Genomic DNA, 25,929 nt, shown 5'->3' with positions numbered 1-25,929 from the left:
CCTTAGCCTTGACGACCGGCCTCTCAGAGCGCACAGGCGTCCTGTCTTACGGTGATCACTAGCGAGCGACTGCACGCTGTCGGCCTTGTGCTTGCTGGGCACTGGGCTGTGCCCTCCCACGGAGCCCACAGGAGCATCGTGCGTGCTCCCAGACGCGGCCTCGTCTTCACTGGCCGAGTCGAACTCACGTTCAGCGAACCGAGGGTTCGGAGGGTTGTCTGGGGAGGCCGCGGGTGACGGACGGCGACATTTGATCGCACGCATGCTCACAGCCGCGTCACCAGTTGCACCTTAGTAGCCTCCTGGAGTGCAGAGACTTAGCCTTTGTGCTCTTGGCTTGCCCATTCCCGGCAGCAGCATTGGAGCGTGTTTTCACACCGCTCTTCGCAGTGCCGCGGGGCATGCTAAAGATTGAACTGGAGACTGGCTCAGCCGCTGCTTGAGGCTCTAACTTTAAGTGAACCTCCGCCGCGCTCGCGGAGCAGAGTCGATGTATTTCGACTATGAAAATGATAGTTTGTGACGTACACTTCTTTATTCTGATTGGTCAGTAAGCTGAACCTAAGTAGGGGGGGGGTAACGGCGTACGTAGCCCTAAGTGTACCCCTAGTGACATGAAGTGTGACACGTCATACTTCGGGATATTTGGTACACCGTACCAGAGTCGTCCGAGGCCAATCATTTGCTGATGACATTGCTTTTAACTAGGTGACTTATTGTTTGTATATTTAACTTAAGCATAGCCTACCTATAAATATACTCAGTTTACAACCTACTTAAAATTGGTCACTTCGCTCCCCTTTAGGCTTAGGGGGCCTGTGAACCGCCGTTCACGGAGAGATTGTAAACTCTCGGAAGCCAACTTCCTCTAGCGCAAGGTGCTGTGTGACCCCGTCACACAGTATGTCGTAGCTTACGACATATTTTATAGACTATGTCGCAAGTTACGACGTTCGATACCAAGGTGGTTCAAAATAGCGTATTGTTGAATACGTGCGTTTGTGCTTATGAATCGCTGCGTCAAACCTCAAGCAGCTAGCAGAAAATCAACTCTATGCTATTAATTGATGCCAACCCTGTTAATTTGTATTTAATGCTGTTTCGCCGGCAAATAACACCCCAGCTGTGAGTTCTAGCAATGTTTTAAAGATTATTGCCAAATAACAATGTGCGACTCGTACAATACGAGAAAGGTACTATTTGAGATTTTATACTTCATACCCCAAATTGTTGAAGCTGTAGTGTTGAGTGACCTTTTTACGAATTTTGTACTCAAGCAAACTATTTTATTTTTGTTTTGTTTTGGAAATTCTAGTCTATATTTCTTTCGAGCGTTCTTTTAGAGTATGTGGTGAAATATATCGATGTAGTTTGAGATCTCAAATACGACACATGTCTTGTCCGGAAACGAATTAAGAGCTCTCTAAAGTAATGCTTCAACGAAAGTGAGGTTGGCATTGACATAAGGATCTTAATCTTACCCCCCCCTTCTCCTTTGGCTGCCCCGATGTAGATTCAACATCATTGGTATAGTAGTGTAGTCATGTAGTAAAAAGTAAAGACACGGCTGTACAATAGGTTTCGCTTACAATTGTTAGCCTCGCGGCCACTAACTGCCTGTGTTGATTGTAACTCAGTCTTGGTAGTAGTATATTATCAGTGTTCAACCCAACGATCGTTTGGGTGGTCTTTCCATGCCGTTCATCTCGGTACAGCAACAGTAAATATGAAAATTACTCGCTGTGCCCCCATGGTGTTAGAGAAGAGCATGTCATTTCCAGTCCAATTGCAATTCGGAGGTGATATAATCACACAAATATTTTACTGATTCACTAGGTATTATGCCGGCCACCAAACCTTTGACAAACTTTGGTCCAAAAAAGGTTACTCTATTTTTGCGTATCTGAAAGCTTTTGCCTCCGTTTCGGCTGTTTAAAAAAGGCTCTATTTCTTGCAGAATTTTTTGCAATTGTGGGCCTGCCACGTACTCCAATCCTAGTTAATATATTGGCAGAACCGGGATAATAGGTGAAGTTTTTAGAAATGGATGGTTTTATTGAAAAAATATTACGATTGTTAAAAATTATTAATACATGTATTAATATATGAACTCTTGATGCTACAGCTTCGTGTGCCACCATCAGGAAGAGAGATCGACTGAGGCATTGGTGATGTTGTGTACTCTAACCAACGAACTTGCTGAAGGATTTTTCCTGTCTACTGTCTATCATCACCTTCGCAGCGTTGTTTAGAATGGTGTTGTCTCGTAAGAAACTGGAAACTGCCTCAGAAGTATTGCGTGACCTAAAAGTTGCCTTCATGATACTGATCGACTGAGTTATTTTATGAGCTCCCGATAGCAAAAGACATGTGACCCTTTCCGCAGTTTATACTGGCTGTAAATAGAAGTATTCACTTGAAAAAAAGCGCTATCTTGCCATTCTTCAAGCTCAAGTATTGTATTTGAATTATGTATACCACTTAAATGTAAACTTCCAAAAAGATCTCGACAACAAACGAATATGTGGCGCTCGTCGGCACTTCCTTTGACTGCTGCTGCGGCTGCTACAGCTATTGGTGCGCTATCAATCCGCCGTCTATCAGCACTTTCAGCCTCTCGCGTATCTCGTCGCGTCCCCGGACATGCAAGTGATTCGATTTCGACCTTGGAGACGCCGTGTTTGCTCGTGGACTTGGACGCCCTTGAAGTCAATCTCAAGCGTCTTCCAGAACCTCTCAAAGCGTCTCCAAAAATCGCAATTCGTCCTCATGCCAAAGCCCACAAGTCTTCTGCTCTCGGACAGTTGCAACTGCAACTTTCCCACGCCGTAGGACTCTGCTGCCAAAAGGTTGGCGAAGCTGAAGCCATCTTCCACGGAGGGGTACGCGATATTCTATTAAGCAACGAAGTGTACGGGCTGGAGAGATACGAACGCATGGCGGTATTAGCCAAAGGAGGAGCCACGATCAGTCTCATTTTCGACAATATGGAGACTGTACAGCAAGCAGCACAAGTGGCAGAGGCCCAAGGCGTTCAGCAAAGTGATGGGGATTCAGATTTCTGAATAGCGCACTCGTCGCCATGGAAAAAAGGCGTGGATGGAGTCGGAGCGAAACAGGCCAGCTTTGTCGGTCATTGTTAGAGACATCTGAAGATGCGGTCGTCGGTGGAAGAGGTCCTTCATGAGAAGGTTGTACCAATAGTGACTCGAGAACAAGAGCGAAGATGCCAATGGTCGCTCAGAGATCGCTTGGAGACTGCTGTGAATGGCCGATGGAAGATGTGCAGCCGGAAGTGATCACGTTTGGCGGTGTGTATGGCAAAGTTAAAAAAACAGCAAGAGGTCTCGATGGAGCGAGCAGATGTAACTTGACGCTGCACTGAAAATCTACTCAGATCACCACAAGCAGCAGTTTAAATTTATTGATGAAAAGAAATGAAGTTGATGCTCCAGTCGATAAGCGAGCGCACGAGCGGCAGTGGGACCGGAAATAAACGTAAAGTTGGAGCGGACGGAGTCGTGACCCGACCTGGCGGACGCAAAGCGGCGAAAGCAGCGCATCAAAATTCAAACGACAGATCCAGCAACAGTGAGGACGCTTATCTCCACTTCGTAGCAGCCACGTAAAGGTATCAAACATGATGAAGCAGTGTGGTGAAGCGCTTTCTTAGACATGAGTATTGGGATCCGACGAGGCGTCATTATCACCAATTAGTGACGGTACCCGGTGTATAGAGTGAATCTGGACCGCTCGATGTAGATTCGTACTGCTCGATGTGAATCCGTCCTATATGAAGTGAGGCAAAGGTGGCGACTACCACTATAAATCTCTGAATGACGTTGGTGACGTGAAACGGTACCATTGATTAGCAATCGAAGGATAAAGTTCATGGATCCGTATCCTATGTGGATTGACTGTGGAACTGGAATAAGAGCTTACAAATAATGGATCCGGAGGATAACGGTGGCTAAGGGCCTGCACAGCGGTTATAATAACATGATTGATGGTCGTAAAGCTGAGGTTTATGAAGCTGATGCTTGGATCCACTCCTTTCAAGTACGTCGACGGGGATATGGGATCCACTATCAGAGGGTGGATCTAGTGGAGATCTAATGGAGGAAGGGCCGCAGATACCAGCTGAAGATAGATCCGGCATGAATGGATGATGAGAAGCCAATGTCCACCACTAGATGTCTCAGATCCCACTTCCCCCAGTTGGGATCCAATGGATCGAGGATCCCACACAGCGTTACTAAGGATCTATGGTATAGGAGTGCTAGATCCGATGGTTCTCAAACTTTTGTGGATCATTTGTGCTGTGGTGCTTGCTGATTGAAGGGCTCAGATCCATAAGGAGGTGCACACTTGTAGTATGGTGGGCTATTGGGGCTTGGGTCCGGGGCATAATATTCATAATATGGTGACCTCACAATGATTACGCCACAAATCCGGTATATATGATGCTGAAACAGTTTAGGGGTTGGGACAAGGAAAGAAGGGGCAGACAGCCGAGTCTGGAAGGGAATTAGCAGGTAAAACTCATAGAAGGTAGAAATCCAGGCAGCCATTCGCTTAACTATGAATCATACTCAAATTTGCATTGTGTTACACAAGTGTCTCCATGTCCTCAAGAATCGGAATCATGTTGGCCGTAGGAGCTCAGTGAAGGTTGGCAATTGCTGATCTAGCGTGGATAGTGATAATTGTATTATATTTTGGCCAGATCCTACCACCTAGTGAGCTTTCCGTATAGGCGCCATAAAGCTAGTCGGATTTACTACTTGGCCGGGTAAACTTATCGACTCTCTATTATCTAGATCTCGCTATAGGCAGCGACAAGTACGACGCAAAGGAGCGAAAACGTAAGGGAACACACCCGCAAATCAGCCCTACGGCCAGATCCCAGATCTAGGCCCGGGATACACCAAGCTCCCATATTCGTTTAAGATCCAGGAATAACTACGGGCGCAGAGTAAAGATCTTACCAATACTACTTCAGGTATTCCCCACGTCTCGCCAAGACGCATAAGCTTCACCAATACAACATACCGATAGAGCCACATCCCGCCCTACCGACGAGTCGAAAAGTTCAGCCGATCACGGAATATCGGGGCGCGGGGGGGGGGTCCGTTAGTCGGTGTATGGGCTGTTGGTAACTTAAATCCAGCAATTTCGCATATTGTGCCGGTCCCCCAACACCACAGCGTAAATGCGATTGGCTATCTTCATGCATGATTCACATTGCAGTGAATCAATAAACGCTTCGCGAGGTAGTGTAAGGCTATCCTCAACCAACTACAAAGCAGCAAGCAGAGGCTGCTGATATACAGTCTATGCTCACGAAAGCAAACCTGGAAGCACTGATCGAGCGTATATGCCGGTTGTTTCTGAAGCCAACCAGGGAAAATTAAACCAACAACAACGCCCAAGTCACATCTCAGCGGTAGTTTAGCTATTGTGACTAAGCCTGCGGGATCAAGGCCATTCATTTCTAGTTGCGTTCGCTAAATCGAAACCACACATGCTCGATCAGATCATATTTTAACTTGTAACAAAGTGCTTCTTCTTGACAACGCAGAGTGCGTTTGCAATCATTTTTTTAACCCCTTTAGCCCCGCAGCCTGTATTATACAGGATAAAAAGTTTAGTACCCTGTATAATACAGGATACGATATCAAGATAATTTGCTACACACAAATGCTAAGTCTTTCTATACAAATTACAAGTGACACGTGCAAATATATATTTATTAGAGTCACGTTGCTAACCTCGGGTATGATTATTCGCGGCCACAAAATCTCGAGATTTAGGGCGCGCAAATTTCGCGCCATTCGCGAATCGGACGGACACGAGAGAGGAAGATCGCCATGCCAAAACGAAGACACATCAAGCCACTTACGTGGACCAAGCTCTGGGTCAAGGTGAAGAAGTTGGGGTGGCAGTAGAAGCGTCCAAAAGAACTATCTAATGATAACCAATACTTCCGCCTAAAAGATAGGACATCATTCCGTTTTAGAGTTTGGTTTATTTAGTTAAGTCTAGACGAATATTTTATTCAAGAGTCCCGGATCCCACCTTCCCTAAGTCTAGACGAATATTTTATTCAAGAGTCCCGGATCCCACCTTCCCTAGCCTTGTTTTGACATCCCTCCTAGCAAAAATTGCAACATTTCTCAGCTGTAACTAAATAATTATCCACGATCCCTGATTGGCGGAAAGCTTTAACCTTTTAGCTTTTTAAGCGATGTAAAATAGGGTCTTATTGGTCGATCCAGGAGTAGTTTCAAAAAGATACTTCCTCCGTCCGAAAATATAAGCGGGACATCTGCTTAATCTGTGTCCGAAAATTTAAGCAGTATGTTTACACATTCAAGTCATTTGATAGTACTGTCGTATTTTGCCAAAGTACGCCCGTACAAATGCTGTTGTTGTTTTCGGTCGACCCTAGAGATAATTAAGCACTCTACGTGGCACCGTTCAATAGATAATCGCGCGCGCTACATCGCTACAGATTTCTACACAATTGCACGGCGTTATTCACAGCGTGGTGAGAGATATCGATGTAGTTTGAGATCTCATATACGGTACATGTCTTGTCCGGAAAATGATTGAGAGTTCTCTAAAGTAATACTTCAACGAAAGTGGGGTTGGCACTGATAAAAGGATCTTAATTCACTGCGTGAAGACGCATTGTTTTTAGGACCCATGTTCCAAATCATGGAACACTATACAGAATCGTCCAATGTTTTGCCCATGATTTCAGAAACACCGTCAAGCTGAGATTCTTTTTTTGTCTACTTAAATTTTATCTAATTGTAGGTGTAGGTGTTGTCGCCCCCCCCCTCCTTGGCTGCCCCGATGTAGATTCAACATCATTGGTATAGTAGTGTAGTCATGCGGTAAAAAGTAAAGGCGCGGCTGTACAAAAGGTTTCGCTTACAATTGTTAGCTACACGACCACTAACTGCCTGTGCCACAAACTGCCTGTGTTGATTGTAAATCAGTCTTGGTATTAAGAATAATTATCAGTGTTCAACCCAACGATTGTTTGGGTGGTCTTTCCATGCCGTTTATCTCGATACAGCGGCAGTAAATATGAAAATTACTCGCTGTGCTCCCATGGTGTAAGAGGAGAGCATGTCATATCCAGTCCAATTGCAATTTGGAGGTGATATAATCATACAAATATTTTACTCTTGATGCTACAGCTTCATGTGCCACCATCAGGAAGAGTCATCTAAAGCAAAAGACATGTAACCCTTTCCGTAGTTTATACTGACTGTAAATAGAACTATTCACATGGAGCACCTTGCCCGTGTTGTTGACGCGTTCAAAATTGTATTTGAATTATGTGTACTACTTAAATGTAAAGTTCCAAAAACATCTCGACTACAAACGAATACGTGGCGCTCGTCGGCGCTTCCTTAGACTGCGGCTGCGGCTGCTACAGCTATTGGTGCGCTATCAATCCGCCGCCTACCAGCCCTCTTAGCCTCTCATATATCTCGTCGCGTCCCCGGGCATGCAGGTGATTCGATTTCGTCCTTGGAGACGCCGTGTTTACTCGTGGACTTGGACGCCCTTGAAATTAACCTCAAGCGTCTTCCAGAGCCCCTCAAAGCGTCTCCAAAAATCGCAATTCGTCCTTATGCCAAAGCCCACAAGTCTTCTGCTCTCGGACAGTTGCAACTGCCACTTTCCCACGCGTGTGCTGCCAGAAGGTTGGCAAAGCTGAAGCCATGTTCCACGGAGGGGTACGCGACATCCTATTAAGCAACGAAGTGTACGGGCTGGAGAGATACGAACGCATGGCGGTATTAGCCAAAGTAGGAGCCATGATCAGTCTCATTTTCGACAACATTGAGACTGTACAGAAAGCAGCACAAGTGGCAGAGGCCCAAGGCGTTCACTTCCGAGCTTTGGTGGAAGTGAAGGTGGGCCAGGATCGATGTGGCGTTGATATGGTAGAAGAGGCCGTGGAATTGGCCAAACAGATAGAGAGCTATGCTCCGAGGCTGCAGATGGTGGGCATTCAGGCGTATCACGGCGCTGCCCAACATATTCGAAGCTACGACGAGAAGAAGACGGTGATTGCAGGCGTCGTGGAGAAGGCCAAGAGTGTGAGAGACGCGCTAGTGACGGAAGGAGTGAAGTGTAACGTGGTTACTGGAGGAGGGACTGGGACGTATTTACTAGAAGCTTCGAGCGGGGTTTTCACAGAGTTGCAGCCTGGCTCGTACTTGTTCAATGACGCCGACTATGCCAGGAACTTGGGAGAAGACGGAGAGGTTGTCAGAGACTGGGAACAGAGTTTGCATGTATTGACGACGGTAATGAGCAAGAATGGGAATGCTGCCGTGCCGCGTGTAGTGGTGGATGCAGGCACAAAGGCAGTGTCACTAGACTCGGGGTCGCCAGCAGTACACACGATGGTCGATGGGGAGAAAGTGCCGACTCCGTTAGAGTATCACGGAGGAGACGATGAGCATGGAATTCTAAAGCCAGCGCAGAACGTCGCAGCTGCGAAGAGAGTCGAACTTCCCGCTCTGGGCAGCAAAGTGCTGCTTGTTCCGGGCCATTGTGATCCCACTACAAACATTTACGACTATCTCGTTGGATACCGCGGAGATCTCGTTGAACATGTTTGGGAGATAGAAGCTCGTGGCCCAGGTAACTAGTACCTATACGTGTATTAACCTATACGACTGCCAGATTAACAGGACGTAAGTGCTGAACGAAACTCTCACTGTTATTTTCTAACAGAACGCAGATCTAACGCACTCACACACAACTTGTTGGGTTAAAGGAAACTTTCGGACTGGCGGCAGTGCGGCGATTCCGCACTGGGCTGCCTTTCTGACCATCACTCAGCTAGCTAGTTCCAAAAGACGATTTAAAGAACTCATTCTGCTTCAACCTCAATGCGGTTTCCAACACGCCCTCCTCCGAAGTGAATCGGTCACTGAGGTAGATGCTGCTTCGACAAACCGATCATGGCGCACAATGCCTCGAGTCGCTCGCCAGCCAGTGCCTTTGTCATAATGTCGGAAGGGTTCACCTCAGTTTTGACCTTCCACAAATCCACGGTTCGTTTAGCTACTTGGTCTCTGATGTAGTGCCAGCGTAGCTCGATGTGTCGCGTTCTGCGACTGTAGGTCGGGTTCGTCGCCATGACGTAAGCGGCCAGGTTGTCAATTCCCATGCGAAAATTGGTCTTCAAGTTTGGGAAAACTTGGATCCGTACGTTGCGTAATCCTTGGCCTTCCATACAAGCCTCGCACGCAGCTACGTACTCCGCCTCTGCGGTAGATTGACAACAATGCTCTGGCGCCTCGACGCCCAGGATATCACTCCACCAGCCATACAGTGGACAAAACCTGTTATGCTTTTGCGTGTATCGGGGTCGTTCCCCCAATCCGAGTCACAGTAGCCGTCGACAATTAGTTTCTTGTCTTGCTCTGCTGCTTTGGCACGGGTGTATACAATTCCTTGGGTTTTGGTTCCGATTAGGTACCGCAGCACTCTCTTGGCAGCGCCAATGTGCTGCTGCGTAGGATTTTGAACGTAGCGACTGAGTTGTCCAACAGCAAACGCTAGGTCTGGGCGAGTGCAGGTCGTCAGGTACATTAGCGACCCCACCAGTTCACGATACGGAAAGTTATTGCCGTTCGCAGCCACCTGCTTGCGCTGGTTTGTGTCAGTGTCCTTCACGGTAAGACGCAAAGTCGTCTCCATCAGAATCCTACTGGGATGCGCACCACTGAAGTGGAAGTGCTCAATAATATCGTCACAATACTTGGTCTGGTGTATTTTGATGGAGTCTTCACTCTGTTCCACCTGCACGCCCAAATATGTGTTGAGTAGACCTTGGTCCTTCAAACCATAATCCTTGTCCAGCTTCTCAACATCTTTTTCTTAAATTCTTCACTCTTGGTCGCGCACAAGATGTCGTCGACATAGAGGAGAACCATGGCAAACTCGCCATCTTCGTCGTAAAAGTAGAGGCATGGCTCAGTCTCGCACTGCTTGAACCCATAGGTCACGAACCAACTATTCACCTCTGAATTCCACTCTCTTCCGGACTGGCGTAGTCCGTACAGTGCCTTGTTGATGATGTAAATCATCCCGCCATCCTCGCACGGGTAGCCCTGGACTTCCTCCAAATACTGCTTTATTCCAAGCGCAGCATTGAGGTACAATGTGTTTACGTCGCCCTGGTAGATCACTAGATTTAGAATGATGCATACCGCAACAAACATTCTGAATGTCGCCATGCGTGCAACCGGTGAGAATGTTTCCGTGAAGTCAATTCCGAAACGTTGCTTATCTCCTCGGGCCACGACATGTGCTTTGAAGGTCACAATGTATCCTAAATGATCGGTCTTCACGTCAAAAACCCACATAGTCTTGATAGCATGCTGTCCTGCTGGCATCTCCGTTCTTGGAATCTGCAACAGCACGTCCTTGGACTTCAGTGAAGCCATCTCCTTGTACATAGCATCCTTCCAGAAACTTGATAGCTTTGATCTCATTGCCTCTCTGTAGTTTCGTGGTATCTTGATGTCACTTGCGCGCAGTCCACCTTTGTCACGGCGATCTACATGGAGTGCCTTGAAAGCTGAGTACACCGCAAAGTCTTCGTATCGTTCAGGTTTGCGAGTATTTGGAACTTCGCGCAGTCCTGGTCGTCGTGCTGCTGTTGCACGCTTCGCTCCGATCTTGGTACGCTTCCGGTCTTGCGCACGGCGAACTTCTTCTTATCTCAGATGCACCTTTCCCACTAGTAACTGCTGAGGAAACGCGAGAGCGCCACCTCCGGGTCCTGGTGGATCATTCATTGCATCACTCATGCCTTGATAGGCGGCTTCTATTTCGTCACTCGGGTCGAACAAGCAGTCGTAGCCGTTGCATTCGCTCTCCTCGCTATCATTTACTGGAATAAATCCGACACATGACTAACGTCTAATCCATCATCTGTATCAAACTCATGCCCATCATGTTCATCAAATTCAGTCACCGACTCTGCGTCATTGTCACTTAAAGAATCTCCATCTTCCATCTGAGAAACATCAGCCGTGTGATTATCGTTGTCGTCATCAACTTGAGAATCCTCACCAACTTGAAAATCATCTTCGTCATAACCTCCATCAGCACAATGCTCAATATGGTTGTATTTTCGCCCTCCTGCGTATCTTCGAGCGCATCATCGTAGTCTGGAAGCGAGTTGTTCTTTAGGATGTCCCCCCATAATCGCTCGTCACGTTCATCTAGTGTGCTGATCGGCGTGTTGCTCGATGGCTGGTCGTACTTGGGAAGTACACTGCTCTCCACGCTATTGTCCCACAAAGCCTCTTGAGCAACATCAAGGCCGTCGCATGTGGCCACACTCTCCATGTCTACATTACTATCAGCTCGCACGGGGTCACACTCAGCTTGTTGAGACGCTTCATCACTATCACTTTCTGCATCATCAAAAGTACCATCCTGCACAAACTCATCGAAAGTCTGCAGCCACTTGTTCACCTTCGACTTGAAGGCACTCCCATAGCGGTCCTTGTACTTGATGTTTTCATTTATCTTCACATCTGCAACGAAGCCTTTCTGATGCTCGGTAGGGAAGTACACTTGGCAGCCAACAACATCTTCCTGATAGCCGATCAAAAACCCCACTTTGCAGTTCGCACTTAGTTTCTTGCGCATTGCGGCCGATGTATGACAGTGCACCAGAGATCCAAACGCGCGGATGTGATGTAGATCTGGCTCTGTGCCGTACATCATCTCGTACGGGGTTCGCCCTGCTCCTTTACAGAAGACTCGATTCCTTAGATAGACCGCAGTCTGTAGAGCATGCGTCCAAAACGACCTCGGAAGCCCCGAATCGTGCATCATTGTCTTGACCATGTTAATCAGTGTCTGATGTGTCCTCTCCACCAAATTCAACTGTGAAGATTTTGGACCAACCTTCGTGTGGACAATTGCTCTCCGTATACCAGCTCTCCATTGAGTTGTTGCAGAATTCCTTGCCTTTGTCCGTGAGAACTTGCTTCACTGGCCCAATGTTGGCATCGTTCTCGTCACGAGCTGCAGCATCCCATCGTCGAGTGATCACTGTATCAACACGACGTCCGTGTTGCCGCTCAGCCCAAGCAATGTATTGCTTCATGTATCCATTCACCTCGCCTTCAGTCTTCGACTTCAGCAGGTACGTTGTAATGAAACGAGAGAGACCATCCATTATGACTAACACTGCACTGTACTGTGTGCCATTGTGAAGTCCAGGTATATGTAAATCGGCAATCACTAAGTCGTTCACTTTCTCGATGCTCCGCTCCAACTTCTTCCGGAAGGTTTTGCATCTCTGCTTGCCGAAATGGCAGTCAGCGCAATCCATCTTCCCAGCGCTTCTTCAGCATGATGCCCTTGGCCATTCCACGGTCGACCATAAGGCGAATGTACTCCGGGCATGTGTGCCCCAGACGCGCATGCCAGACGTCGATGTCCTCGACTCCATCCGTCACCGCAAAATTTGCCACTACCTGCTTCCAAACAGCAGTAGACTTCTTGTTGACTTGAACGCCACCGATGTTGTGCGCGTCAAATGTCCACAGTCGATGTTCATGCTTTGCTCGAATTACCTCCGTGTTGTCCTTCGACATACCAAACAGCAGTGTCGTCTGATCCCACGACATCTTGAAGCCTTGCTCCAGTGCTTGTCCAGGTGAGAACAGGTTACAACCAGCTTTCGGCACGTATAACACGTCTTCGGCAAAAGCAAATACCATCTTTTCGTCTATCATGGTCGCGAGCAAAATCGTCCCAAAGCCTTCTGCTTGGGCGTCGACACCGTCCGCGAAGCCCGAAATTGTCGGGTTCCAGTCGCTGTCTTCCATGTTATTCAGTACCGTAAAGTACTCCTTGCTCGCCACAATATGGGCGTTGGTCCCACTGTCGAAATACCAACGACTGAAATCGTAGTCCTTCGCCACTCGCTTCACTACTTCTCCAACACCACGTCCCGCTTGTGCATACGTGTATCTTCAACGGTCGCATCCGCTGTAACTTGAGCCGCGGGCTTGACATCAGACCGTGCCATCTTTGCCTTTGCACTCTTCTTCTCCCTGGGTTTGTCCTCCAGGCCCGGACACTGATGCTTGTAGTGGCCCTTACCACCGCAGTTGAAGCACTCGACGTCTGCCTTTGCCGTTCTCTTCTTGTTTGCATCGCCAGTAGTCTTGTTCTGACTGCTCTTCTGTCCACTAGAAGCATTGCCTTGCTTCTTCTTGCCTTGGTTATTGCCAAATGCACTTTTCTCCCAGTCCTTACTGCGAGTCTCAGCGGTGAGAATCAATTCTCGTACAAGATCGGGTGTGTACTTGCTCATTTTCGAGCTAAATAGCACTTTTCTACGGAGCTCGTTGTAGCAAACCTGTGCTGGCAGGCTTCGCAGCAACATGTCGACCATCTGAAGGTCGCTCAATGGTGATCCGAGCTCTGCGAGTTCGTTCCTAATGCGAAACATCGCATACAAATGCCCTCGCACGTCACCATTCGCGCGCAGGTGAGTCCTGTGCAGCTCGCCCTGCAGGCGATACACCTTCTGCGCCTTGGTGGCGTCATTGTTCTTCCCTTCGTAGATCTTGCACAGTTCCGCCCACATATCGGTCCCAGTCTCCTGGTCCATCAGCTGTTCAGCGAGCCTCGTTGTCAGCGAGCCTAAGATCAGCCTCTGGATCTTCGCTTACTTTTTCGTGTGCTCATCCTTCTGGTCTTGACTCCACGAAGCGTCTTCTGTCACGTTGCCGACAGCAACCTGCTCCAGCAGTCTCTTCTGGAACGCCACCACCATGGTCTTCTTGTAGAAAGGCCAGTTCCCCCCCCCCAGTTCACTGGGTTTCCGGATGAGTTGATGTGGAACTTCTTGTCCTTCTTTCTGCTTTGTCGGTCGTCTTCGGAGTCGCTTGAGGATGACATCTTGTTGCTTGAGTGCTGTTTACTAACGCGTAGCGCTGTAGAATGCTTGTATTTGGGCTCATAACCCTAACAGAGCGCAGATCTAACGCACTCACACACAACTTGTTGGGTTAAAGGAAATATTCGGACTGGCAGCAGTGCGGCGATTCCGCACTGGGCTGCCTTTCTGACCATCACTCTGCTAGCTAGTTCCAAAAGACGATTTAAAGAACTCATTCTGCTTCAACCCGAATGCGGTTTCCAGCATTTTCTCTTGAGGGTTTTTAGTGCTTGGTCCGCGACCCCTGCTTCTTTTTCAGTTTAAAGTCGGACACATAAACCTCCAAACATGATAAGAGTAGTTAGAAATACTACAATTAAATTAGATTTGACATCATAGAAAATGGGGGTACCCATGATTGCTGCCATGGTGAGATGAGACTGCGTCAAGCCAGATGATCCATACGAACATGGATTAGTATTAGAATGGCTACTATGCTCTTCGGCCGGTCGGTCGGGATTTTTTTGTACTTCCTCCGTCCAAAAATATAAGCATGATGGGGGGCAAAATTACTTTTAAACATTTAAACGAGCAACTGATTGGTCCAAAACACTGTTTAGATTACGGTGATTGTTTTGGTCGACGTTTGGACCAAATCAGCCACCTGGTCGCAAAGTTAAAGTTCGTGGTGAAAATTTGAAATTTGACAATCTTTCGCCAGGATGTCAATTTTCCACGAAATGCTATACACCATTGCACGGCGTTATTCACAGTCAAATTTAAAAAGTGCGCACTCAAATTCAAATGCCCTGCGCAATATCATTAAGCGACACTATATTCTGTATTGTAGGACACCGACGGTTGGACCCGACTGCCTTTGAAAATGGCGGGAGGCTTGGCACGAACATTGCGGTCGACAGCCAACGACCTCAGTTCTGATTTGGCATCATGCCACTACCAACCTATAAGAAACAATCGCAAGCAGTGCGAGCCTGTGTCCTGCGCGCCGCCCGAGAGACCAAAAAATTGGAAGGTTGTCGCTGAGCTCCACGATGGCTATGAGCGGACGGCATGGGGCTGGATCAAGACCGCGATGGACAGCGGCGATTGGAGCGGCACCTAGCAGCAGCGTGGTGGCTCAACCAAGAAAGTTGTCGAAGCCCATGTCGAGTATCTGCTCGACGAGCTCGGCAGCACACCAGAGATAACTCTCGTTCATATGGCTGAGCTTGTCGAACAGAAATTTGATGTACGAGTCAGCCGTGAAGCCGTACGACGCGCTCTCGACGTGCACATCATCACCCTCAAGAAGCTGCACAGTAACGTCGTCAGCCGCAACAGTCCAGTCAGCAGGCAGACGCGGTACGACTACGCTGTCAAGTTTTACGCCGCTCTCGCAAACAACAAAAAGGTCTTCTATCTGGACGAGACCAACTTCAACTTGTGGTGCTCGAGCGGAAGAGGATGGAGCGCCAAAGGGCGGTGAGCAGTGCAAACAAGTGTGGCAAGAAAAGGCACGAATATCCATGCTATTGCAGTTACCGCGAGCACGGGGCTAGCCTATCAGGAGTCCTTGTTTTGCTCGTTTACATCCGATCTAGCGAACAAGTTCATCCGGTGTTTCTTGCGCCATATCCGTTTGTCGACGCCGCCCGACGAGATTGTCCTGGTCCTGGACAACGGTTCCTTCCACACCTCTACCAAGGACGTGTTCAGAGAGGAGGAGTTTCTTGCGCCATATCCGTTTGTCGACTTTGCTCGACGATATTGTCCTGGTCCTGGTCAACGCTCCCTGCCACACCTCTGTTTGAAAAGGATGAGCTCGCAGCGGCAGAAATGCGGAGCTTGGCCCCTATTATCCCATGATCAATTTTATAGAGAATGCGTTTTCCGCCTACAAGAGCGCCGTCAAACGCTTCCTCGCTCGACAGCGTCGAGCTATTCTTTGCGTCCCCGACGGAGCGACCATCACCGAACATCGCACAGGATTCTTGGAGCTCGCTGCAGGTCCCCTGTTCGCTGAAGTTGTGACGCCGGAGCTGTGCAATCGGGTATTCTGCCATACACTTCCCCGCCATCAGCGGACTCTTCGTTTCGAGGACATGCAAGTTGGCACTTAATGCCATGGACGGATTCTGCAGGTATATAACATCTAATGAGGAATACATCTGACAGACTTTTGAATTCGAGCGCGCACTTTTTGAATTTGACGGGCTTAAAGATCTTACCACTCGCCGAGCTGTACGGCCTCCAGGTCTTCCTCCTGCCCCGCGTCCTCGTGGTACACGACCAGCGACGTCAGTATGACCGGCAGCGCCACCGGTGTCGACATCATCGCAAACCTCGCGGCCTGCAACTTGATTGCCTAGGCCACCACCATAGTCAGATACCCCACAGCCAGTAGCGAGTCGAGATCAAGTCTTATCTCTTCCAGTACACGTGCTTGGAACCTGCCGACCCCCTCCCCCTTCCGTCGACCTCCTCGCGTGCCATGCCCAGCTACTGTTTCCAGGCTGGCAGCTTCATCGACGCCCACATCAACATCGCCACTAGTCTTAATACCGTCGATGTCATCCGCTACATTACAACAAACACACTGTTAGTCAGCATAGGACCATGCCCGACACCAGACACGAGGCGCACCCGCCGCGCTTGCGGACTGACGAGCTGTAGCTCTGCCATGTCTGCCACTGCCTATCTGGCCGGCCGTCCCACCAGTGCCACTTCCATCGAGGATAGCTTCTGCACCAAAACAAGCACATAGCTAGCTAAGCTATTAGGAGAGAGGATTCCTCGTCACGGTCTCAGCGGCATCTCCATCACAGCCTGTGTCGTGAGTAGCTTCGTCTGTAGCGACTTCAGAAGCGCAGACGTCTTCTATGAGCCTTAGGGCAGCCAGCCCACCGAGGAGGTAATCTACCCCATCTTCACCATCGTGTCGCCGTCCAGGTAGGATATACTTGAAGTGCGTATCGAGAGACTTAGCTGTCGGTTTCTTTGATGTCCAGCCAGCTTTCGTCAGCGCCGCCCACATGTCCTTAAACGCCGCAACGCCTCCAAGACTCGTCGCCGTCTTCTCACGTGCTCCGTCGACGCTAGCTCTTCCACGGCGGCGCTTCCTGGCGCCGGATGGCTCGTGCTTACGTTTTCGCCCGGCCTTCGTGTCCGCCATTCCAGCCAAATTTCAAAATGAGGACGGAAAATGCTGGACGGCTGACATGCATCGTATATTCGTCAAAACATAAAGGATTTCCAAAAAACAGATATAGTCCCGCCCCGTCAAATATGATGCATTCAGAAGGTCGAGGTATCAACTTGTAATGTGATCGCGAAAGTTGGGCAGAAAGAATAAGGCGCCAAAGCTCATTTCAAAGTTTCACTTGTTCATAAATACCGTAAGATATATGCACCAGTTGACTGCAACCCACGGAGCCTTACAAAAAACAGCGTCAAGGCTCTGTTTCGATCCCAGCTAACTAAGTAATTGATAAAGATGCATCTTGAGCATCATGTAGCAGTCCTTATATGCCTCCGTCTGATCGCGGCTGTCTGTAGGCTAAATAAGGCTGTATTAGCTCCGTAGTCTTGTTGTTCCCACCGCTTATTTGATGCTGGCGCCAACACGCGGCGGCGAGCATCATTTACTGATCAACGCCAACGCGTCATCATCTAGAAATTGGTCGCTGGGGTAAACATCTTCGTATTTTTCGGCGTTATATTACCAGGAAGGTACGCTGTACCCTTTTGTTTTGTCCAGTCACGATAGCTAAGCCTCAATCGCTCCTAATGTTCGCTTATTAGCCAATCAAATTAAAACCTTAAATGGTGATTTTTTCAACCTTTTATCACAATTCCAACTGCATATGCTCATCCCCCCGTCTCTACTCTACTCGATCCCGTTAGGAACCGGCCTAACCCGTTAGGAACCGGCCTTAGGCCGGTTCCTAACGGGATCATCATTGGATCATGATCTACAAACTCGATACCTGATTGGCTAGAAAATACATATGTTTATTTTTAGTTACAATCGATGATCCCAAATTGGGATCATCACTCGCTTTGGGATCAGGGTCACGGGCACCATTCAAGAGAAAGACAATGAAAGTATCTCGCGTTGTGGTCTGTCTCGCCGTTGTAGTTGCTGTGAGCGAATTACGTCGTCGACGTAGATCGAACGTTGTTTCACGCAAACGTTTGGAGTGGGAGCCGCATCGAGATCGACTAGTGCAAGAAGGACAATTCGATCGTTACTATAGAATGAATGTTATAGCATTCGAGCGGCTCGTTGAATCTCTAAAGCCTGTCTTAGAACGCGATCAATTGAAGTCACGGAACAGAACTGGTATCGGACCTGTAACGCCAGTAAACAAGGTACAAATGACTATATCATGGCTCGCTGGAGGTTCTTATCATGCAATTCGAGCTCTGGCCGGTGTTAGCACCTCTGAATTTTATTCTGCTGTTATTGAAGTGATGAATGCAATATGTGATGACCCTAGATATCAAATTACGGCTCCTGTTTACGACATGGAATCTATTACTCGAGCAGCATCACAATTTGCAGATATCAGTACATACAACATTCTTACGGGTTGTGTTGGTTGTGTGGATGGGTGGTTGTGCACTATAAAAGCTCCAAGTGCAAATGAAGTCCCCGACGTATCAGCTTTCTTTTCGGGTCACTACTTGTGCTACGGTATAAATGTGCAGGCCATGTGTGACGCAGCGTGCAGATTTACCGGTTATTGTTTTAACTCACCAGGAAAGGTTTCGGATAGTGTTGCTTTTAAAAAGTGGCCATTGCACACTGCTATCTCCAATTTACCCTTTGGGTATTATGTCATCGGTGACAACGCGTACCCATTGTCATCATCCGTGCTGGTGCCCTTTACGAAACCGGAGATCAAAACCAGAGATTATTCCGACTACAATTTTTATGTATCCCAACTACGCAGTCGAATTGAAATGTCCTTCGGTCTCCTGGTTAATAAGTGGCAAATATTTAAGAGGCCACTGGCAGTGGACTATGTACATGCAGGGCTCGTTATCAAAACTTGTATGAAATTACATAATTACTGCATTAACGAGCGCATTTCTCAGCCGGAAAGTGGAGGACCAAGCAATGCCGCGTCAAGAGAATTTAACGCAATGGAAAACTGCAGCTATTTGCCCACAGTAGCTGACGACACGGGTAAAGATAATATGCAGGTTGTAAACGGTCATATCTTTCGCAAAGTGGTTTTAGAGCACATTCAGAGATACAATTTAGCAAGGCCTTTAAGTAAATAAAAACCAATCGGGATATTAAGGTAAAAACAAATATTCATTGATCCGTTAGTCCCTCATTATGTGATCTTGAAGCTCGTCCGATTTCTCCTGCGCAGTCTGAACGCGCCTAAATACAGACTCACGTTCACGCTCTAGATCAGCGACGTCCATCCCTTTAAGTCCGTTCTCATAGATGCGTATGTCGAGATCGTGCAATGCTTGACGGCGACGAGCTAAAATTCCATCCACAGCGGCTATTTTCTCCACCAATACATCTCTCTCCATCTTCTCGCGTTGAAGACGTGCAACAGCGGTTTTCTCCTCAATTAATGCTCCTTTTGCACTCGATACTTCAATCTCGACGAGTTTGTTAACAGCTTCAGTGAGAATGGAAACGGAATCGAGACTCTTTCGTTGATCATCTTGTTTTTGCCGCTTCCTATTCACTTTCTGCTTCTTTTCACTTGGCCCCCGCTCTTTTGATTCGTCATCTTCGTTATCCTCGTAAATACAAGTAGCACAAAATTCCCGACCTGAACCGCGTTCTTCACACCACAGGTGAACGTACATGGCTACTTTATCTCCTTGGCAAAATTGCCAAAATTCGTCATGTGAACCTGATAATTTGCATCTTCCTTCGGCTGCGGCGAAACGCGAATTACATTCCTTCCACATAGACTTAAGTTTTGCACCGGAATGAGCCGTAATTAACTGCGGTTCAATACCCTCAAACAACGAGTCTGGAGACACAAGACGGTCGAAGTCATCGTTAAATGTACTGAAAGCTTCGGCCACCTGCTCCCAGAACTCCCGACCACCCTCATCTAGCTCACGCCGTGTAAGTGCGTCACCAGATGTGATAAATTTCTCGAAGAAATCTTCAGAGAAGAGTACGTTGAGCAGGCGATACAAACAGTGCTTGCTTCTGCGTTGAGTGGTCTCTGCAGAAGGCCCCCTACCACGTTTGGCCTGCCGCTGACGGTCCAGTAGCAGCGCCATGGCATTCTGGGACTCATCGTACCCCTGAAGGATAGTAACTCGATCGGCCTTGTTAGTATTCTTCGCCACAGAAAGCTTACGCGCGGTACACTCTAACTTTAGTTGATCTACCGTCCAAGTGCTGTAGTCGTCCGACGAGGGCGGAGGAACTGTGCGCTTGCTGCCTGCCTTCTGTACAGCAGTCCAGTGTGTGCTCACACAAGCTCCACTACTAGTGGAGGCATCTGCGACCGTCGAGACGGCGGACTCCATGCTAAACGAGAGACCTCGAGCACACCGGTTTGTGTTGCTGAAGCAAAACGTCTGTGCTTCGTGACCCGAAGGGTCACGATCCCGTTAAGAGTGAATTAATCATGATCTGCACGTACACTTAACCCTAACTGGATCATGCTCCGTCGTGATCCCGTTAGGAACCGGCCTTAACCCCCCAACGCCCAAGCCGTTTTTTTACGTTATTTCAAATCATCCAACATAGTACTCATCCAACATGTAAAACCGTGCAACACTTGACTTTACTATAGTCTCGTATAATTCCGAGCACCTTTCTTGTACATGCACAACAAGACAATTTCTGCAAATCCCGTCACCATGTTGTATGTACACCAGATCAAAGTTGTATATACACCGGCAGACTGCTTGAATATGGCGTACATCCAGCATGATGGAGGTTTCAAAAAAAGGTGTCGATGTATCTTTTATCAAGAGACTGTACGAAGCCTATCAATCCGGTGCAAAGCCGGGAGGTTTGAAGACGACGAAAAGCGAAACCAAACACACATCAATTGAATACAGTAAGAAAAAGCACATATTGCAGCACTACGTTCATCCACCACCAGTTATCGGCTCACTCAGTCTCGCTACCTTCCCTGTCGTCGTCGTGCGCTACGCTGTCGCTGTCGCTCCCCTCGCTAATACCTTCCTCCTCCTCTCCATCACTACTTCGGCGGCGGCGCTTACCCTTTCCTCCAGCCTCGCGATTCTGGAATCCTCGTCCACATCGCGCCCTGGGGCATTTGGCTCCATTTGCCCACTTGTGATGCCAGATCTGGTGGCAGCTCAGAGCGTTGCCAGGATAGTGGTGCGGCCAAATACGAGTACACAGATACATGCTGTACATAACGAGCAACAGTTAGTAGTCGTTTCAGCCATATCGAATTCGTATGTACCGAGCTTTATCAGAAGTGCTGCAGGCATCGCAATAGTATTTGGTGGCTCGACGCTCTCCCACCCGGCGCTTCAGAATTGCGCACACTTTGCATTGGCGCTGCCGGCGCTTGCGCACGCCTTTCACGATCTGGTACTCAGGACATTCCCGAGGTTCGTGGCCAGGTGGCAAGGGTGGAAGCTCGTCGCCAGCTGCGGTCTCTTGTGGTCTTGGCTGTCAACATACAGCATGTGGGTCATACAATATGTCAGCATTATCCAACATGATACAGATACAACATCAGGACTTACACTTTCATCGAAGTCGTACTTGGTCAGAGCAAGCAGCTGGGCATGAAGCTCCACTAGGAATTCTGCGTGCGACATTGGAGACCCACCATTTCGCTTATGTGCCTCACGAAAGATGATATACGCATTCACAATCGCCACATCCACAAGCCCCAAGAATATGGACTTGTAGTATTTCTTGCACCAAGTCTGCAACTGCAACTAGTAACGCTGGAGGCGCAGCTGGTCATGGACATCCACGCCCCCCATCCATTTGTGATAGTCTCGAATCATAGCAGGACAAGGGACATCAGTCCGTCTGCCGTGTGTTCCACGTGTACGCCTCTCTGATAACAAGCACAACATTGATTAGATGAATAGGAAACAGCACTCCTCTTGCATATACGTACGACACTCCTCCATCGCACGGCTCGATCCAGTCCCCAAGAATTGCACGGGTTTTCTATCCCACCACACTAAAGCCGTCATTAGGGGGCAAGCTTTTGCCACTGCCATTCTTGTTGTACCGTGCGGTATGCTTTTGGGTCGGTCTCGATTTTTTTCAACAATTTGCTGAGGATAGCCCACTTTGTCACCCATTATCGTGCCGATACTGTAGACATTCCTATGTAGTAGTTGAAACGCCAGTTGAACTGACGTATAAAATCGATCCGTCACTACAATGTGATAGACGTCATCTTCGGGTGGTGGCAGGACAGCTTCCAAGTTTCGGATAACTGCTGACGGCCCGGTGTTTGGATCTGCAGATCGCTGACTGTCTGGAACGTTGCCTACTTCATGGACCTGCTGCGCTTTGCCACAATACACCTCAAGTCTTCTTGTTGTAGGATACAGCATACAAGCATACAACATTAGATACAACATGATAGACTTGGTCAAAAAAAAAAACGCGAGTCCGCAAGGACTCGCAGTCATCTCACCTCATACAGTAGGAAGTATCTGTACAACACGTCAGAAAAAGCTTTGTGCCCCACTTGTGAGGCTTCGCCTTGAGATATTGACGCGTAGGATTGTTCCGGTTCTTCAGAGGTAGAACGCCCTCATCAAATGATATGATCGGCGGCGTTTTGTAACCCAACGGAAACGTTTCTTGCAGCGTTTCAACGATAGACCTGACTTTCCAGGCGCGGTCAGTTGCTGCTCTCGTGTCTGCGTTGTTGGTGAAGTGAAGATTTCCCATGATGTGTTCAAAGCGGTTTCGCGGCAAAAAATCGTTGAACGTCCCCCGTGGGATAGCTCCCACTGCATTAGTGCCCCAATGATCACGTAACCTGCGGCGGTGAGGGTTCAGCATTCTTGCCATCAGTAATCCAAGCGCTTGCAGTATCTTGTGCGGCTTGACGTCCCGCTTCTTGGCCTCACGATGCAAAAACCACTCTTTGGACTTCTTGGCAGGTGTCTTCTGCGAGCTGAACATACGCTCCACTCGTGAAGTGAGGTTCTGCACAAAGTAGCGATTGGTTTCCTTTGCAACTTGTCTCCACAAACTCTTCGGCATCAAAAAGAAGAATAGCTTGAGCGGTGAGTGTGTTAGGGCCAGTACCTCGTCGGTTGGCCCATACTCCCCAGAATATAATCCTGGGTAATGTTGGTCAGGCGGGAAATTGTCTGGGTCTACATGTTGTATATACATCATATATCATGTTAGAATATGTTGTAGGTTACACCCCTCATTGTCACGAACCTAAGCTCCACCCGTTAGCTCGCATGGCAGCCATGTTGTCATCGTCCATCACAAAATCAACCATTTCCGGCTTCTCCAAGACGCTCTACTGCTGTGTCGAACCAGCTGCTTCTTCATCAGCACTCATAGTATCTGATCCAGCCTCACTATCGTCCTCATCACTGTAGTCTTCACCCGACGCAAAGCCCTCACCTTCACTTCTCGCTCGACTCCACTCGTCATCATCATCGTAAAACGTAATTTCGGTCTCTGTTTCCTCGCAATCAGAGTTCAACGCATCAAACTCGTCAGCAAAAGCGGGGGCAGCGATAGGAGAGGCTGAGACCGACGTTCTTTCAGGCGAAATTGGAGCGGAACACAGCGAGGCTGGAGCAGAAGTCGGCGAAACAGGGGTAGAGGTTGCCGCGTCGGGGACAGGAGTCTGGGAAATGGATGCTGAGCTTTCACTATGATACGCACAACGTTAGTATACATAATCAGCATCAAAGACTTTGCCACGTACCGATCGTCTTCTGGTGCTGCAACTGGACATTCAGGAGCTGGACTTTCAGGATGCGGGGGTGGCGCAGGCGCTGCAGACAACGTTCGAGGCGACGGTGCTTCTGACGTATCTTGAGGATCGGTGGAACCCCTGTCGATAGACAATATATGTTAGCTGCTGTACATGTTGTATACATGTTGTCGATAACAACGTTGTAGGGAAAGCATAGCGACGCTGTATCCATGTTGTATGTCCCAAATGTTGTATGTACCTGCGCAACGTACAACAACACTTCGTAAGAACATGTAGTATCTGACAGCATAAAACATGGTGTACCTCTCAGGTGTCCCACTTGGTTGGCGGCTCCTCTTCTTGTTCGCTTCAGCAATCGCCTCCAATCTCTTCCTGGCCTCGGCCAAAGCGATGCTCCCTTGTTCCTCGGCATTCGCCGAATCTTCACAGCGCGATTCGGCAGCTGCTGTCCTCGCTACTTTTGCCGCTGCCTCAGCAACTTGCGACGCGGTGGGTTTTCGTGGCTTCTTGGTCGGGGTCGCCTTCTTCGTCGGGGTCGCCTTCCTCGTCGGGGTCGCCTTCTTGGTCGGGGTCGCCTTCTTGGTCGGGGTCGCCTTCTTGGTCGGAGTCGCCGCGGCCCGTCTTCTTCTTCTTCTTCTTTGGCAGCCGTGTCTTGGATGGGGAGTCTGCTGCATCCAGTCGCTCATCGTCTGCATCAGCATCCGCTTCCTCGTCGAACAGAGCGGGATCATAGTCCTCATCATCGTCGCTCAAGTCCCTACTAGCAGCCAACCGTTTCTTGCCGGAGCCTGCCAACGTCTTTGCGGCGACAGCACGTTGCTGTTGCGAGATCAAACGTCGCTGCGCACGCACGTAACAGGCATCTTTGCCGATCGGAACCGGAAGCAGAGGACGAGCTGTCGCGCTGCGTGTAGGTGCTGGATCTTCTCCGAAGTCAGCATCCTCCTCTCGTTCGCCAGCCAGGTACGCCGCATGCTCCTTCCTGATGCGCTCTCGGTCGTGCGCAGTTCGGCCATCCAGACGTTGCAGGAACTGCTGGCGTTCGCGGCGTGTTTCTCGAGGCGGGGCCATCGTGCACACGTGTCTCTCCTTCAGGTCTTTTCTCGAAATGAGCTCTCAGCCACCAACCCAGGGGAGAATCTGTATTGTTTATTGCCAAAGAGACTGATCTCAACAACCCCAGCCCTGTGCATTCTCAAGTTTGCCCATATTTTGCAACAAAATAGCCCAACTTTTAACATGTTGTACGTACAACATGATTCCTGCTGTACGTACAACCGTTGGGCGTTGGGGGGTTAATAGAGCTAAAAGGGTGCCCTTTTACCTTGATTTGAGTCCCGACGAGCCTAGAGTTGCTTCTCGCGAAAGGCTATAGTTAACAAACAAGTCCATTTTTATGCCCTTCGGAGCCTCAAAAGCCTCAAAGGTGGTTACATTCACAGTGTTCTTCTACTTCTGTCGCACGAAGACAAATCTTTTGAATAGAAGCACCAATTTAATCGATGTACACGATCGTCTAAGCCAAGCGGGGCCTGAGGGTCCGTGTTGAACATTTCGTTCGGGTCGACCTCCGTCTTGATCTGCTGCAGTTTCTTGAAGTTACCAACACCGTACAGGTATTCGGCCATCTCCGGCACCGTCCACTTCTCGTCACGGTAGGTCCTGAATCCTCCGGGCCCACCGCCCGAAGACATCCACGAAGCTGTAGAAGCCCGTGCGCATCGTGGCAATCGAGCTGTCGGCAAATTTCACGTCGAACGAAGCCGTACGCATGTCAGCAGTAATGTTTAGAACATTACGACGTCATTGTTTTTCTTCGCGTAAATTATTAGCGAGGGTAGGTTTAAAGCTTCTTCAACAGCAGCTGCGGTTTTTAATGACGCGCCCTCTGGACCAGGGCCCCTGGCAGGGGTGGTGCGAAGGTGGTCTCCTTCGCACCTTCAAGCACCGCACATAGCAACATCGGGATTACATGCAAAGGAGGATTGTTTCGAAGCGAAAATCATGCTATTAATAACCTCGTTGAGCACATTACGCCGGCATTTTTTCTTAACGCCA

The 25,929-nt window shown here is 48.7% G+C and overlaps 3 protein-coding genes across 3 annotated transcripts; 1 reads left to right on the top strand and 2 right to left on the bottom strand.

Annotated features, from left to right (window-relative positions):
- Positions 1-7,302: 7,302 nt before the first annotated feature.
- PITG_06057 (threonine aldolase) lies at positions 7,303-8,745 on the top strand (the record flags this gene model as incomplete). Its single annotated transcript, XM_002998212.1, has 2 exons — positions 7,303-7,406; positions 7,613-8,745. 2 exons carry the CDS (start codon positions 7,303-7,305, stop codon positions 8,679-8,681), a joined length of 1,173 nt encoding a protein of 390 aa, XP_002998258.1.
- A 6,347-nt stretch (positions 8,746-15,092) lies between these two features.
- On the bottom strand, positions 15,093-17,126 carry PITG_06056 (uncharacterized protein; the record flags this gene model as incomplete). Its single annotated transcript, XM_002998211.1, has 5 exons — positions 15,093-15,266; positions 15,561-15,732; positions 16,183-16,319; positions 16,350-16,531; positions 16,886-17,126. The coding sequence occupies 5 exons, from the start codon at positions 17,124-17,126 to the stop codon at positions 15,093-15,095; spliced, it is 906 nt and encodes a 301-aa protein (XP_002998257.1).
- A 7,216-nt stretch (positions 17,127-24,342) lies between these two features.
- PITG_06051 (uncharacterized protein) lies at positions 24,343-25,565 on the bottom strand (the record flags this gene model as incomplete). The annotated part of the gene is made up of 3 exons (XM_002998210.1): positions 24,343-24,960; positions 25,196-25,217; positions 25,363-25,565. The coding sequence occupies 3 exons, from the start codon at positions 25,563-25,565 to the stop codon at positions 24,343-24,345; spliced, it is 843 nt and encodes a 280-aa protein (XP_002998256.1).
- Between the last annotated feature and the right edge of the window lie 364 nt (positions 25,566-25,929).

The sequence above is a fragment of the Phytophthora infestans genome, genomic scaffold (assembly GCF_000142945.1).
Source record: "Phytophthora infestans T30-4 supercont1.9 genomic scaffold, whole genome shotgun sequence".
NCBI lineage: Eukaryota > Oomycota > Peronosporomycetes > Peronosporales > Peronosporaceae > Phytophthora > Phytophthora infestans.
The sequence above is the reverse complement of the archived record's forward strand: the minus strand, read 5'-3'. Positions and strand labels throughout refer to the sequence as shown.